Here is a 13,995-nt window from a genome sequence, read left to right as displayed (position 1 = left end):
GGGGTGGCATGCTAAAATATTTTTTCAGCTTATTTGCCAGACATAGACTGCAGTTCTTAGAACAGTTTCAGCTTCTTTAAAGATGCTCTGTCATATAAAAAATATTGCAAGCAAACAAGAGCGACTCACTGCTGAAGGAAGGGCATAGCCGATGCATTAAAGACAAAACACTTAGCACAGTCGCTGCTCAGGGCTTGGGAAGGAATTTTCACTTCTGGGTTTGGTGAGGCTTGCCGAATGTCTAAGAAATTTCAGAGACTGTACGGAATGCCCTTCTTCCAGTTAACTTTTCCCAACACTGAAGTTCCTTTCTTTATACAGCTTTGCTTTTCAGATGGAGTTTTGATCCTCTTGGGAAGCTTTCCATCTCACACAATTCCCATTTTCTTTCCCTGAGCATGTGATCAAAGGAAAGCGTTTGCTTGGTGCTTGGGACACTGAGATTGTGTAGCCTTTGGTGCTCTCCTTGGTGACGGCTCTCGGCCTCATTTCTGGCAATAATAGCCTATTTTCTTCTGCCCTCATACAGCGCATTTAGAAGAGAGAGCTCAGAAGAAACAAAAGATTTATTTATCAGCCAGACTATATTAAATTCAGTTTGCCCTGTTGCCTTCTTGGGATCCTTTAAGATGTTCTTTAACTTTTTTTTTCCCCACTTAAATAAAAAGTGGGGAGAGAGCTTCAGAAGCCTTGGCTTGAATCCAGTGAGGCTATTGTATTCTGGCCAATTCTGTTCTTCTGTTTGTTTTAGTTGAGCTCCTGGCTGTACTCTCTCAGTTTTAACTGTAAGAGTTTAATGTTAAACGTAGTATTTGCAGAAATTTGCTATTCTGAGTGGTAACCAACTTTTCACTTTGCCTAGCTCTTAGGGGAAAAGGATAAGCATGCAGTGAGCGGGCCAACAGATAATTATTTTGCAGTTGTTGATGGTTAAATAGCGTAGTAACTTGTGACTTGGGAACATGATTAACATCATTACTGATAACTTCTGAAATAATGTTCTGGTTGCTAGTGTGAGAATGCTGATGGAAACCAGTAATGTTCCTCTTTCTCCCTCTCCCCTCTGCCTCATGTCAGATAGACACAGCTAACAGTACAGCTAACACTGGAGCTCCTTCTAACAACACACACGTGTAACTTTTGAAAATTAAAGACCCATGAGGATTTCTGTTTGTCCTAAGAGTGCCTGCAATTTTGATGTCACTCACCATGCGCTCTGCAGTAATAGAGCTTTGGATGGAAGAGTCAGATTCCTGTTGTCATTTCCCATGGCTGGGTTAGGATGGTGATGCTAGAGCTGGCAAGGTATTTGACAGAGGCCTCTCGAAAGTAGGGCACGCCCATCCCTCCCCGGTGATGTCTTTGGGACTCATAATTAACAAGAAACCTTAGGGAAAGTCTGACTTTCCAAATAGTTGTGCTTTCCTCCAATTTAAAGATTTCTGTCAGAAGGCTCACTTTCGCCCCACATAGAGAGATCGTGTGTGTGTGTGTGTGTGTGTGTGTGTGTGTGTGTGTGTGTGTGTGTGTGTAGGGGAAGCACAAGAAGGGAAAGGGAGCTGTTACTTGATTTATGTAATACATAAATCCATGTGTTCTAGACTCCCCTGTTCAAAAATTTTCATAGGTAGGGCTTCCCTGGTGGCGCAGTGGTTGCGAATCTGCCTGCCGATGCAGGGGACACGGGTTCGAGCCCTGGTCTGGGAAGATCCCACATGCCACGGAGCAACTAGGCCCGTGAGCCACAACTACTGAGTGTGCGTCTGGAGCCTGTGCTCTGCAACAAGAGAGGCTGCAACAGTGAGAGGCCCGCGCACTGCGATGAAGAGTGGCCCCCGCTTGCCGCAACTAGAGACAGCCCTTGCACAGAAATGAAGACCCAACACAGACAAAAAATAAATAAATTAAAAAAAAAAAAAAAAGCTAAAAAAAAAAAAAATTCATAGGTAACTAGCAGTGTCTTCATCTGGAATTCAAGGTGCTCTGTGAATGCTCTAAGCGTCCTTTACGACCCCAGGAGTTCTTTCTGCTTAACGATAGTTTGCTTAACGTTTTCCAAGAACACCGTGGAGGTTTTGCCCCCAATTAGTGTTTCTCAAAATGTGATTTATGAAATGCCTACATCAGAATCACCTGGGGTATTTACTAGAAACAGAGGTACCTGGTGTTCATCCCAGACCTGCTGAATCAGAACCTCTGGTGATGGGGCCCAGGAATCTGCATTCTAACAATGCTTACTGAAGTTTGAGAAACAGTCACACCAGCCTATTCTTTATGAATGCTCTCTTTTCAATTCCCCATCTGCCTATTGAACTCTTGTTCATGTCCCTTAGGTAAAAATGAGTTTTCTCTTCTGCAAGCATTTATGGTATTTTTTTTCTAGTACATTTCATCTTCTGCTTTTTATTATAGCTTTGCTCCCAAACTGTTTCAAGTTCCTGGAGGGTGAAAACCATGCCTAATTCACATGTGTATGCTTCACACCCTTTGTGCCTAATAAGAACTCAGAAAACGTTTAGTGAATGAATAGTTCAGTCCTAGGATCGGACTTTTATTATACCTAGTAAACTTTGGGTATTGGATTTTTGATTTTTTCTATTTAACTATCAGATATGCCTGGTCTGTTTGTGATGTGAGCTTAAGCTTTCCATGTCTGAGCATGTTTTCATGACATGATTATTCTTTCTGGCTTTAGCTTATGTTCACCTTCTCCTTTGGTAATCTAATATCCTTGATAGAGACATTACCTGATTTTCATTTTTACATATCCTTGTATGACTCAACTGGGATTTAATCTAAGTATACTGTGTGGGTCTTCTCTGCTTCGAGAAGTAGAAATAGAAATCCGTTTTCTGCCTGTTACAGAAATGTTCTTTTTTTTTTTTTTTTTTTTTTTTTTTTGTGGTACACGGGCCTCCCGGACCGGGGCACGAACCCGTGTCCCCTGCACCAGCAGGCGGACGCCCAACCACTGCACCACCAGGGAAGCCCAGAAATGTTCTTTTTATATTTTGTTACTTGTCCTATTAGTGTGGAGGTTAATATTAAACATCTCTTGAATAGTATCTCAATTAAACTGGCTAACTATGGGCAGATCTGTTGGTGAGAAAATGAAAAAATGTAGTCATGGATAAAGTGTGAAACTATTTCATAAGAGATGTTTAACTATAACATAACAAATTTCTTCTTTGTTTTTTTGATTGTCATGTTGCCAATTTATAAAAGAATCAGAAAATGACAGATTTATGCCGCTGAGGACTTACTGTTTTCATGAATTTAGTTAGTGCACAGTTCCTGTAGATCTAGTGACTGTTCTTTCCGCATGGTTACCGTCTTGTGATTTGGAGTGGTTTTCTGTATAATGGAATTACTTGATTCATGGGAGCCTGCCCTTGCATGCCCCCCCCGCACCCCTCCCTTGCTGTGGGCAGGAGCTCTGTCTTGTTGGCTTTTGTATCCATAGGGTTAACTGTGTCTAGGATCTGGCACAAAGTAAGTAACCCATAAGTGCCTCTTGTTTGAACTATCTTAAAAGGGAGGATTAAAGTAAACATTTCTCTCTTTAGGGGATGCATTAATTTGCCCTTCCAGCAACATGTCCATTGTAATTATTGCCAGCACTGAGTGTTCTCTATTTCCTTGATTATTATTTTGGAAAAATTATGTTTATGAATTGTAGCTTTGGTATACTTTTTCTGCTTTTTCACATTTGCAGCAGTTCTTAGGAAAATGCTGCTCAAATTCTTTTGTGGCTGTAAATTTTAAATTTTATCCAGGTAAAATATGCATGTGTTTATTTTTGTTTTCTAGTCCTATGAGAAGGTGATATGCTTGTTTTGGTTATACTGACAGTCATTTATGGTGATTAGGACAAAGATGGGGTGGTTTCTGTTTATTTTGCACAAGTATTGAGAAGCTGGCTGTGTGCTGCATTAGCATTTGGGTGCGCTGAACCTCCCAGAAGACCCTGGCAGGTGCTAGCTGGGAACAAGGCCAGTGGGCCACTTGAGCCTTGGAACAGAATGGCATACATAAGTTCACGTGGATTCATTTCAAAGTGGTAAAGGGACAACGGGAAAAAAGTGCCGCACCAAGAAATGGAGAAGTCACCGATGAGAGTTCAATTTCAGCACAGTACAGTTTGGGGAGAGCAGTGTGAGAGCTAAAAGGAGATGAGTCATGCTTTCTGAAGGGTAGGTGTTCCCAGTAATTCTGAAGCACGCCCAAAGATTCAAATGTGTCTCATGCCACCACAGCTGCAGACAAGTCCAAGAAGAACATGGAGTAAAAGGTATCCTTTCTTTTCTCCTGCATCCAGGAGAGAGAGCCTCTTAACTGTTTTGCAGATTATTTGCCTTTCTTACATAACAGGGCATGTTCAGGTTGCCCTATATCATTCCTGGATTGGGGCAAAAATATTAAAACATGGTGTAGGACTAAGTTCATAAGCCAGTAAAGTTCCATACTAAAGGAATTGGGATTTGAGGAGCGCATGGAAGATGGATCAGGAAGTTGCTGACTGATGTCTTTCATTCATTGACTTAACTAATGTTTCTTGAGAGAAAGTGCATTCAGTACAGATTTTCAAAATGTACTTTAATACCCTTCCCAAGATTTGTCCTTCTAAAGAGAAAAGAGAAAAGCTACTCTATCAAGCTAATAATTTTATTAAAGCATTTTGCTGACTCAAAACCACAAAGTGGGCTCTTAGGAAGGACAAAAATACAGGCACTTGATTTTATAAATTCTCTTGGAAAAAAAGAAAAGAGAAAGAAAAAGTAAATGCAGCTTGTTTTTACCCAAGCCTTTTTCTTCGTCTGTTTTACTGGAATGGCACTAAGCTTCTCTTTTTGTTCTCTTTTCCCCTATTCTATGAAATTTATTTAAATTGAATGGAAATTGAAATGGATGGTTTCTTTAATAAATGATATTGGCATAATTAGCTACCAGAAAAAAAATTGTTAGACCTCCACCTAACATAAAATAAATGTCAGGTGAAATAAAGGTCTAAATGTGAAAAATAAAATACATAAATATTAGAAGGAAATACAGGAGAACATTTGCGCCACTTTGGGTTAGGGTAAGAGGACCTTCTCAAGCAAGGTGAAAAACAGACTCCATACAGGAAAAAATGTCCACATTTGAGCAAATAAAAATTAAAATTAGTGTGTGGCTAAAGTCAGCATTGGCAAAGCGGGAAAAATGAAACCATAGGCTAGAGTGTCCTGTGACACACATGCGTCATACGACACCAAGAGGCACATAGTTTTCAGGGAGCTCCTACAAATTGATAAGTAAAAGGTGAACAACCCAGGAGAAAAATGGGCAAAGAACATGACTGTGTATTTCAAAGAAGATGAACTTCACAGCAAGATGAACTTCATTGAGAAATAGCAATTGAAATGACCTGATACAACTTTTTGCCCATCAGATTAGCAATAATGCAAAGGATGCTAACATTAAATGGTAGTGAAGGTAGCATGGAAAGAAACCCTCTCCTGTGTGGCCAACTGGGAGTATGAATTTCTACAACTTTTTGGTAATTTTGCCGTATGGATTAAAAATATATATATAGGGGCGGGAGATGCAAACTATTAGATGTAAGATAGGGTCAAAGATGTATTGTACAACATGGGGAATATAGCCAATCTTCTGTAATAACTGTAAATGGAAAGTAACCTTTAAATGTTATATAAAATATAAGAAAGGTTAAAAAAAATTTAATTGTACAAGCTCTCAGACCCACAGTTATACTTTTAGAAATACAGGTTCACAATCCATTATCCAAAACTCTTGAGGCCATTTGTGTTTCAGATTTCAGAGATTTTCAGGTTATTAAAGATAATACGGTGCATATACTATATATTGTATAACACCTCCCTCAAGGTTTGGGACAGCACCCCATAAGCAAACACGTTTATATTTCTAAAGGGAACAGATGAATATTCACATCAGTTTAGATCATTTTTGGCACCACATGAATCAAAGAAAAACTTCTGAATTTTTAGAGCTTGTTGGGTATCAAAAATGTGGATGGCATTGGGCACCCATAAATACTGCAAAATAAAATCATTGATGCACAAACAAATAGGCTGAATTATTTCTATCAGCAAAGGACTGGAAGCATTCTGTGTCGATCAGCAGAGGGATGGAATAAATGGTGGCACATTTGTACTCTGTGTATTATGCAGCTGTCAAAAGAGTGAGTTAGATTTTAACATACTGACGCAGAAAGATGATTTGTTTGTATTAGATGAGAAAACAAGTTGTAGAAGAGAAGCGTGTGGTACAGTCCCACTCAAAAAAGAGGGAGGGAGGTTATCACTCACTTACGCATGTATGTGTTTTACAAGGAAGAAAAGCTTTGGAAGGATATATACCAAACTCTAGACACTGGTTATCTCAGGAGGATGAGATTTGGAAGGAAGTAGGAGACTGTTAACATTTTGTTTACATGCTTCTAGAGTTTGACTTGTTAAAAAGAGCATGTATTAATTTGGTCACCAAATAAAAGCAATTTTTCTCTGAAAAGCAAATACAGTTTGTATTACAGAGCACTGAGAGTTGGCATCTCTCCACTAAGGTGCAGCTCTCCAGACCATGAGGGAACCTGCTTTTCATAATTAATAATTAATGGAAGGCAGAGGGCTAAGCCTGGAGCTAGGCTTACAGCTCCAGTCCTCAAGCAGGGCCTTCATTACTTAGTACCGAAGCCTAATGATTTCCAACATGTATTAGCCTGTCCCCCCACGGGAAAAAAACAAGTTAAACTTAGACTGTTACTATGATACGGAAATCCAGTCACCCAGGGAGTCTTTTTTTAACTGACCCACTTGTGGGGAATAATAACTCCAGAAAGTAATATTGATTTTTCTTTGACTCTGTTGAGTAAGACAAATGTGGTTTCCGCTTCATGAGTGTAGTGTGTGACACTCATTTTAAGCACATTTAGAATATGTTTAAAAATAGAACTACTTCTACCATACTGTCATTTTATTTTACAGTCAAGTTTTCCTAGTACTGTACCCTTAGTTCCTGGAAGGAAAATTACTAAAGATTTAGATGGATCTAAAGCTAATTAGCATTATGTCTCCAAATAGTTATCATGCTGTTTATTTGGTTTTATTTCCTAAATCTATACAGGCTATGTAGCCCTTACCTTTAACTCAGATGCAGAAAGAACCTTGTACATAAATTTTTGAGTGTGGATAGACTGAATGGATAAATGCTGAGAAAGGAGAAAAGATTAAGCACATCAGTGATCATAATAAAACATGCCTAGGACAGGGCGGTATATGAAACTTGACAGCATTTGTGTGTTTTTCTCAACTGTGGTATCTTATGTGGATGGCATTGGGCACCCATAAATACTGCAAACTAAAATCATTGGGAGCAAGTGCTCCTTAGAAAATAAAGAGAGGCCATTTGCTAAATGTGATACTATGCCATGTAACTTCATTTAGAGAACTAAGGTTACTGTTAGACTGGATGAATGTTAACTTGATTTCTTTTCCCTACCCCGAGCTCTATATAAAACAAATGAACATGAGTTAATATCTCTTTCCTTAAAGCATTCTGCTTGCTCTGGAAAGTGAAGTCAGTCTTTTCAGGTTGTTGGGTAGTTTGGGAGCATGGGCTGTGCTTGAATTTGTTTGAAGGTAAATGTACATAGTGTTCAAAATATTAATTATCCTCCAGGGCCGATAATGCCACCCTCTATAGAGGGAAATGAGGGTGAAAAAGGAGTGCTTTCCACACACTACTCTGAGGCAGTTCTTTGACCTGTGACTTAGAATTGTTAGTAAGTGATATCTATTTACATTTAACTCTTTAATAAGATGTAATAAAAGAAGGGCGGGAGAGATGAGAAGTAGTACTGATGTTGAAAGGCAGTAGATTCAAGCTGTATGTGATAGTCACATCATTTCTCTGAGCCTAGTTTCTTTGTCTATGACCCTGGGAAATGAAAGGCCCCGTCTGTTCTCACTTTTGATAGCCCTGAGAAATAAGGAAGATATATCTACTTTAAGTAGCTTTCTTTAGCCTTGGCACTGTGTGTGTGTGTGTGTGTGTGTGTGTGTGTGTGTGTGTGTGTACGTGTAACAGATGTTTTTAAAAAACAAACCACGCAGTTTCTTGTCCTTTTAATTTCTACAGTATCAAAAAGAATCCTTTCTTGTTATTGATAAACTCATAACTGTAATTATTACAATCGTCATTAAAATAATTTTTATTAGTCTTAAATTTTGTGGTGCTCTGATCATCCTCTACTTCCTATATTGAACAGCTCTGAGGGGATATCTGCAGCCTGATTGAATATAATGTAACTTCATTTCAGGGATTTAATTTTAAGGTTTAAGAACTGTAATATTAGTTTCAAAAATAAAATTATTTAAAATATTTCACCAAATATGCATTTTTTCCAAAGCCAGCCAAGTTTTATTTTAGAATCTGAGCCTGTGCACATTTGATAACTTATCTGTCTCACCTGTTAGCCTGACAGAGCTAAAAGTCTTTACTTTTGTAGGAGACATAGAGATTTCTGGTCTTTTCTTCCGTGACAGTGTGCTGTCACCTTGCTCTCTCCTCTGCATTCTTTTAAAATGAAGGTAAAGGGAGGAAAGGTCACCCACTCCCCACTTTGATCTCTTATCTCTCTCTTAAACGTTGCCTTCAGGTATCTGTTTCACCCATTTGAAGACCAGAGGGAAGTAGATTCTAGGTGGACTTTTATTTTTCTAAGAAGGGGTTTTTGAATTGGCAGATGCCTATAATCTGACTGCTTTCTACATAAATAAAGAAAAAGTGGACCTCTAAGAAGGCTAAGGGTTAGAGTTTCCAAAACAGATGAGTTTTACTGTGTTCTGATCAAGAACTTGAGTTCTCAGAAACAATCCATGCTTTGTTTGCTAAACAAGTCTACTGAACATCGTGTTCTTTTCTGGGAAGAATTTGGGGGATGGGCTGTGCAGGGCAGGCTACAAAGGAGGTGGAGAGGGAACGAGAGAAACTTAGGACACTTATAAATCAGAATCAGCCCTTAAAATGTATAGGTCTAAGGCAAGAGTATAAATGGAGCCCCAGCCCACATATCTAAATGTTTAATTTATAATTAAGCTAACAAACTGTTAAATAAAACACATTCTCGCCTCCTACCTTCACAAATATACTTTTATGATGACCTCTAGATTCAAATTTATTGAATTCTATCTATATAATCCTCAGACCCCTTGGGATTCTGCACTGGATATGGCTGTATGTGGGGGAACTGGCTCAGTGGCCCAAATCTCATCTTTATCCATCTCCGACTCTATCCCTCATCCTACAGGACACACAGCCCACGTGTCCAAGCTCTGTCCACTCCTAGGGCCTATGGGTGCACATACTCATGGGCGGATGGGCCCAGGGAAGAGGCCCACACAAGCACTGAAAACAGATAAGGTGTCATTTGGGTAAGGAATTCCAGGATCCTGCTTATTGTTAGTATGGAGAGAATGCTTCTCTAATGGAAATATAATGTGAACCACATAAGTAATCTTAAATTTTCTGGTAGCCACATTGAGGAAGAGGAAGAAGAAACAGGTGAAATTAATGTTAATAATATAGCTTATTTAATTCAATGTATCAAAATTATCAGTTCTAAAAAATTATTAATAGAGTTTACATTCTTTTTCTTTTTTTGCGGTACGTGGGCCTCTCACTGCTGTGGCCTCTCCCGTTGCACAGGCTCCGGGCATGCAGGCTCAGCGGCCATGGCTCACGGGCCCAGCCGCTCCGGGGCACGAACCCGTGTCCCCTGCATCGGCAGGCGGACTCTCAACCACTGCGCCACCAGGGAAGCCCGAGTTTACATTCTTTTTTGTACTAAGTCTTTGAAATCCAGTGTGTATTTTATAATTAGAGAACATGTCAGTTTTGACTAGCCCCATTTCAGATGCTCGGGAGCCACCTGGGTCTTGTGGTATTTGTACCAAACAGTACAGCTCTAGGCCAAGGGAGCCCAAACTCCTTGTTCTATAGGGGCACTTGGCCTGTACTTAACTATTTTTTTTCTCTTCCATTCAAGTTTGTCACCTGCCTTTTACTCATTCAACTCACTGCTGCTTGCCTTTCTTCTCAGGAATGGTATGGTCCTAATAAATTTGTTTGCATAGATGAATATACCTTTTATCCCCCTGTTATTGACAAATACTTTTCCAAAAGCCAATGCTTCCACTTTCCATCTTGAGTCATTACTGGAATTGTAATCCTTCTGTTCTCCACTTTCTGAAGTCTTTGTGCTATATTGTTTTGGATAATGTCTAGGGTCTTTTTCCTTCCTGGAGGAACTTTTATTTAAAAAGTTCAGTTTAATTGCATGCATATTTTAAAACTGTGGCCAGTTCTACCAAATGAGGATACAAATCTAGAAGGTAGGGAACTGTTTTTGTTTGGACTAGAACTTTTATCTATTTCAGGATACAGTTTCCAGAATTAGAAGAAAAAAAACATCTAGTTAAATTTGAATTGCAGAAAAAAAAAGAATATATATTTTTTAGCCTAAGTATGTCTCATGCAACATTTGAGACATACTTATACTAAAAAATTATTTGTTGTTTATTTGAAATACAAATTTAACTGGATGTCCTGTATTTTATCTGGCAACCCTATTTCAAGACTGTTTTACTGTCTCAAAAATTGGGGACCCTAAGCAGCTTTTATTTCTGTGGATTTAACTGTTGATATTTACTGTGTTAGAAATTTAAACTGAGAAATATTTTCATATATAGTAATTCATTTAGAAAAATAATAAACCCCATTCTTGTTAACATATGTATTTTTTATGAAAAATAACTACCTTCTATAACAAGAAAAAATAGGGAGAAGAATGTTATTATTTTATATTGTTGCAACTCTTTTAACGCCTGGCTTAAGTAGAAGATAGTTGGATTCTCAAGTCTCCTTCTGTTTCTAATCAGGTGTGCTATCACAAAGACATGTACCATCTGGAAATCTCCACTGGACACTTGGGAGAAAATGAGAGTGGCAAAAGTCAAATGACATCTTAGTATTGTTATGAAAATAGTTTTGACCTTGAGAATCTCCTGAAAGGATCTCAAGGACCTCTTCCGTGGTCCCCCAACCATGCTTTGAGAACCCCTGGGCTAGGAATAATAGACCCTCTAATTCTAGCTTGTGTGTTAGATAGATCACAGATAATCAGAATATAGGATAAACATTCTTTGTTTTAAGTAGGACTAATGAGTCAAATCATAAAATACAAATTTTAAAATGATTATTCACGTTTAGCAGTCATTCTTAAGTTTTGTTTTGTTTTTTACTTTAAAATTACTCTGTCGGCTCCTCTCGCTTTCTGAGATGGCCCACACTCTGTCTGTGGAGTGTGTTTCTCTCGAAATAAATCCACTTCTTACCTATCAACTTTGTCTCTCACTGAATTGTTTCTGCGATAAGACATCAAGAACCTGGGCTTCATTAAGTCCTGAAACCACATACTGAAACCCCCGCCAGGTGGGAGAAGTTAACTCTGCTGCCGCAACAGGCAGACCACGGACTGGCTGGAACCAGAAGGTTGATGATGCTGACTCCCACTTACCTCACCACCAACCAGTCAGAAGAAGGTCCATGAGCTGATCACACCCTCCTCTTTGAACCATTACTATAAAACTCCTCACTAAGCCCTGCAGGTTGGGACACTCAGTTTTGAAAGCATTAGCCCTCTGTGGCTCCCTTTGCCTGGCAAAGCAATAAAACTATTCTTTTCAATTTCACCCCCACCAAAAATAAATAAACAAAATAAAATTACTATGTCAAGAAAATAGCTATCAATCTGTCAGATAGGTACATTGTCAGCTTTCTATTTAGAATAAAATTTATGTAGCCATTTAGAACAAAGCTTTACATTTTTTATTATAAAATTCAATAAAGAGGTCACATGACAGTTTCTTTAAAATGCTGATTGGATTGAATTGGGTTTATTTTTAAGATGTGTCTGTTCTAGGCATAGTACACATTGCCTAGTATTTAGGCTTGGCCAGTTTATAAAATAATTAGCATAATGCAATAACTAATCTGATTCTCATCTCAAATAGAAAACGTTCTCGAGGTTGGCAATGGGCCAAATGTGAGAGTACACAGAGAAGTGCCCTCAAACTTAGAGGTGACTTTTTTTTTTTTTTTTTTTGCGGTATACGGGCCTCTCACTGTTGCGGCCTCTCCCGTTGCGGGGCACAGGCTCCGGACGCGCAGGCTCAGCGGCCATGGCTCACGGGCCCAGCCACTCTGCGGCATGTGGGATCTTCCCGGACCGGGGCACGAACCCATGTCCCCTGCATCGGCAGGCGGACTCTCAACCACTGCGCCACCAGGGAAGCCCTGACGTTTGTTCTTAAATTTAATCTTTATATTTTAGGTAAAACGCTGGCCTTAGAGTCTGAAGATGTGCACTCCAGCTCTGCTGCTTGCTTACCCTCTGAGGGCTCCTTTTTCTGCTCAGCTGAATTAGAGTTGGACTAGATTATCTCTAAGGCTATGCCAAAATCATGTGATGTTATACATCTATGATATTTGTCCTTTCTTTCCTTTTATTATAATAGGTTCAGCAAGTTGAAGAGTCTTAACCTTTCCAATAATCATTTAGGGGACTTCCCATTAGCAGTCTGCAATATTCCAACCCTGGCCGAGCTGAATGTGTCCTGCAATGCCCTCCGAGCAGTCCCGGCAGCCGTCGGAGATATGCACAAGTATGTACTTCAGACCCTGCTGCAAAGTATCTCTCAGAAAGCTGCATCAGGGTCGCAGCACATGAGATTAGTTAACTTGTTATGTTGGGCACATGTTGGTCTCTTGGTCCCAAATCAAGAGATCATGCTCTTGTGTAGAGTTCATTAGCTTCTTTCAGATTCTTGTAAAAAATTAAAATATCCTTGTTTAGAACGAAGACCCCTACAGGTGAATGTGTCTAAATATGGGAGGAGGGGTTACTTTCTCATTTCCTGAGTTATGTTGAATTCTAAGACCTAGAAGTTAATTTTTTAGAATAACAATGAAAGGTGGGTATTTGGGCTGATTCACACTGCAGTCAGCTTGTGTTGTTCTCATTTATCCCTATCCAAGTTGGGAAAATTGGTCATAATTTTCGTTTTCAGTAAAAGATTAAGATGTTTATCTCTGATCATTTCTCTCTGGTGTATTATTGCCTCAGGCCCTGTCCTTAGCATTTTGCAAAGAATAGTATATTTTCTTTTTCTGGTAATATGATCTATACTTATGGAACTCGTATGTTAATAATAAAGATGTAAAATTTATACACTCTCTTTCTAATTCTTATGTTTTCTTTAATAGCTTACAGACATTTTTGTTGGATGGAAACTTTCTCCAGACCCTTCCTGCTGCGTTGGAGAACATGCATCAGCTTAGTTATCTTGGTCTTTCTTTCAATGAATTCACTGACATTCCAGAGGTATTGGAGAAACTGACTGCTATGGAGAAGCTGTGCATGTCTGGAAACTGTATGGAGACTCTTAGGCTACAGGCTTTAAGGAAAATGCCTCACATTAAACATGTGGATCTAAGGTAACCATTTTAAAGAAATATATCCCATTTGAGTGGTTGGCTTATATTTGGGGGGTAGGTTATAGCCCTTTTGGTGGCATTCTTCTGTCGAGGCAAGCAGGCTGGTTAGTTGCAGTAAGGGCCCACTTTGCTATTTTTGCCCAGAGGGAAGTATAATGATTGGTAGTAGGGTCTGCTCATGCCTGAAACTTGTTAAAAAATTTTTTTCTCACTGATGAGTGACCACCTATCTTGAAGGTCTTAGTTGGTTTCGCAAGTTTGAGCCCAGTTTTTTTTTTTTTGGGGGGGTATGCGGGCCTCTCACGGTTGTGGCCTCTCCCGTTGCGGAGCACAGGCTCCGGACGCGCAGGCTCAGCGGCCATGGCTCACAGGCCAAGCCGCTCCGCGGCATGTGGGATCCTCCCGGACCGGGGCACGAAC

At 39.5% G+C, this 13,995-nt stretch overlaps 1 protein-coding gene across 1 annotated transcript in view; it reads left to right on the top strand.

The window, feature by feature from the left end:
• PHLPP1 (PH domain and leucine rich repeat protein phosphatase 1) overlaps nucleotides 1–13,995 on the top strand; it is a 207,139-nt gene that overhangs the window by 137,665 nt on the left and 55,479 nt on the right. Inside the window, exons 5-6 of the mRNA XM_065889414.1 lie at nucleotides 12,597–12,743; nucleotides 13,345–13,575. Of these exons, the coding sequence (XP_065745486.1) occupies nucleotides 12,597–12,743; nucleotides 13,345–13,575 (378 nt within the window). The remainder of the gene's footprint in view (nucleotides 1–12,596; nucleotides 12,744–13,344; nucleotides 13,576–13,995) is intronic.

This window comes from Phocoena phocoena, chromosome 13 (genome assembly GCF_963924675.1).
Source record: "Phocoena phocoena chromosome 13, mPhoPho1.1, whole genome shotgun sequence".
NCBI lineage: Eukaryota > Metazoa > Chordata > Mammalia > Artiodactyla > Phocoenidae > Phocoena > Phocoena phocoena.
Note: the sequence above shows the minus strand (reverse complement) of the source record. Positions and strands in the feature narration are given on the sequence as shown.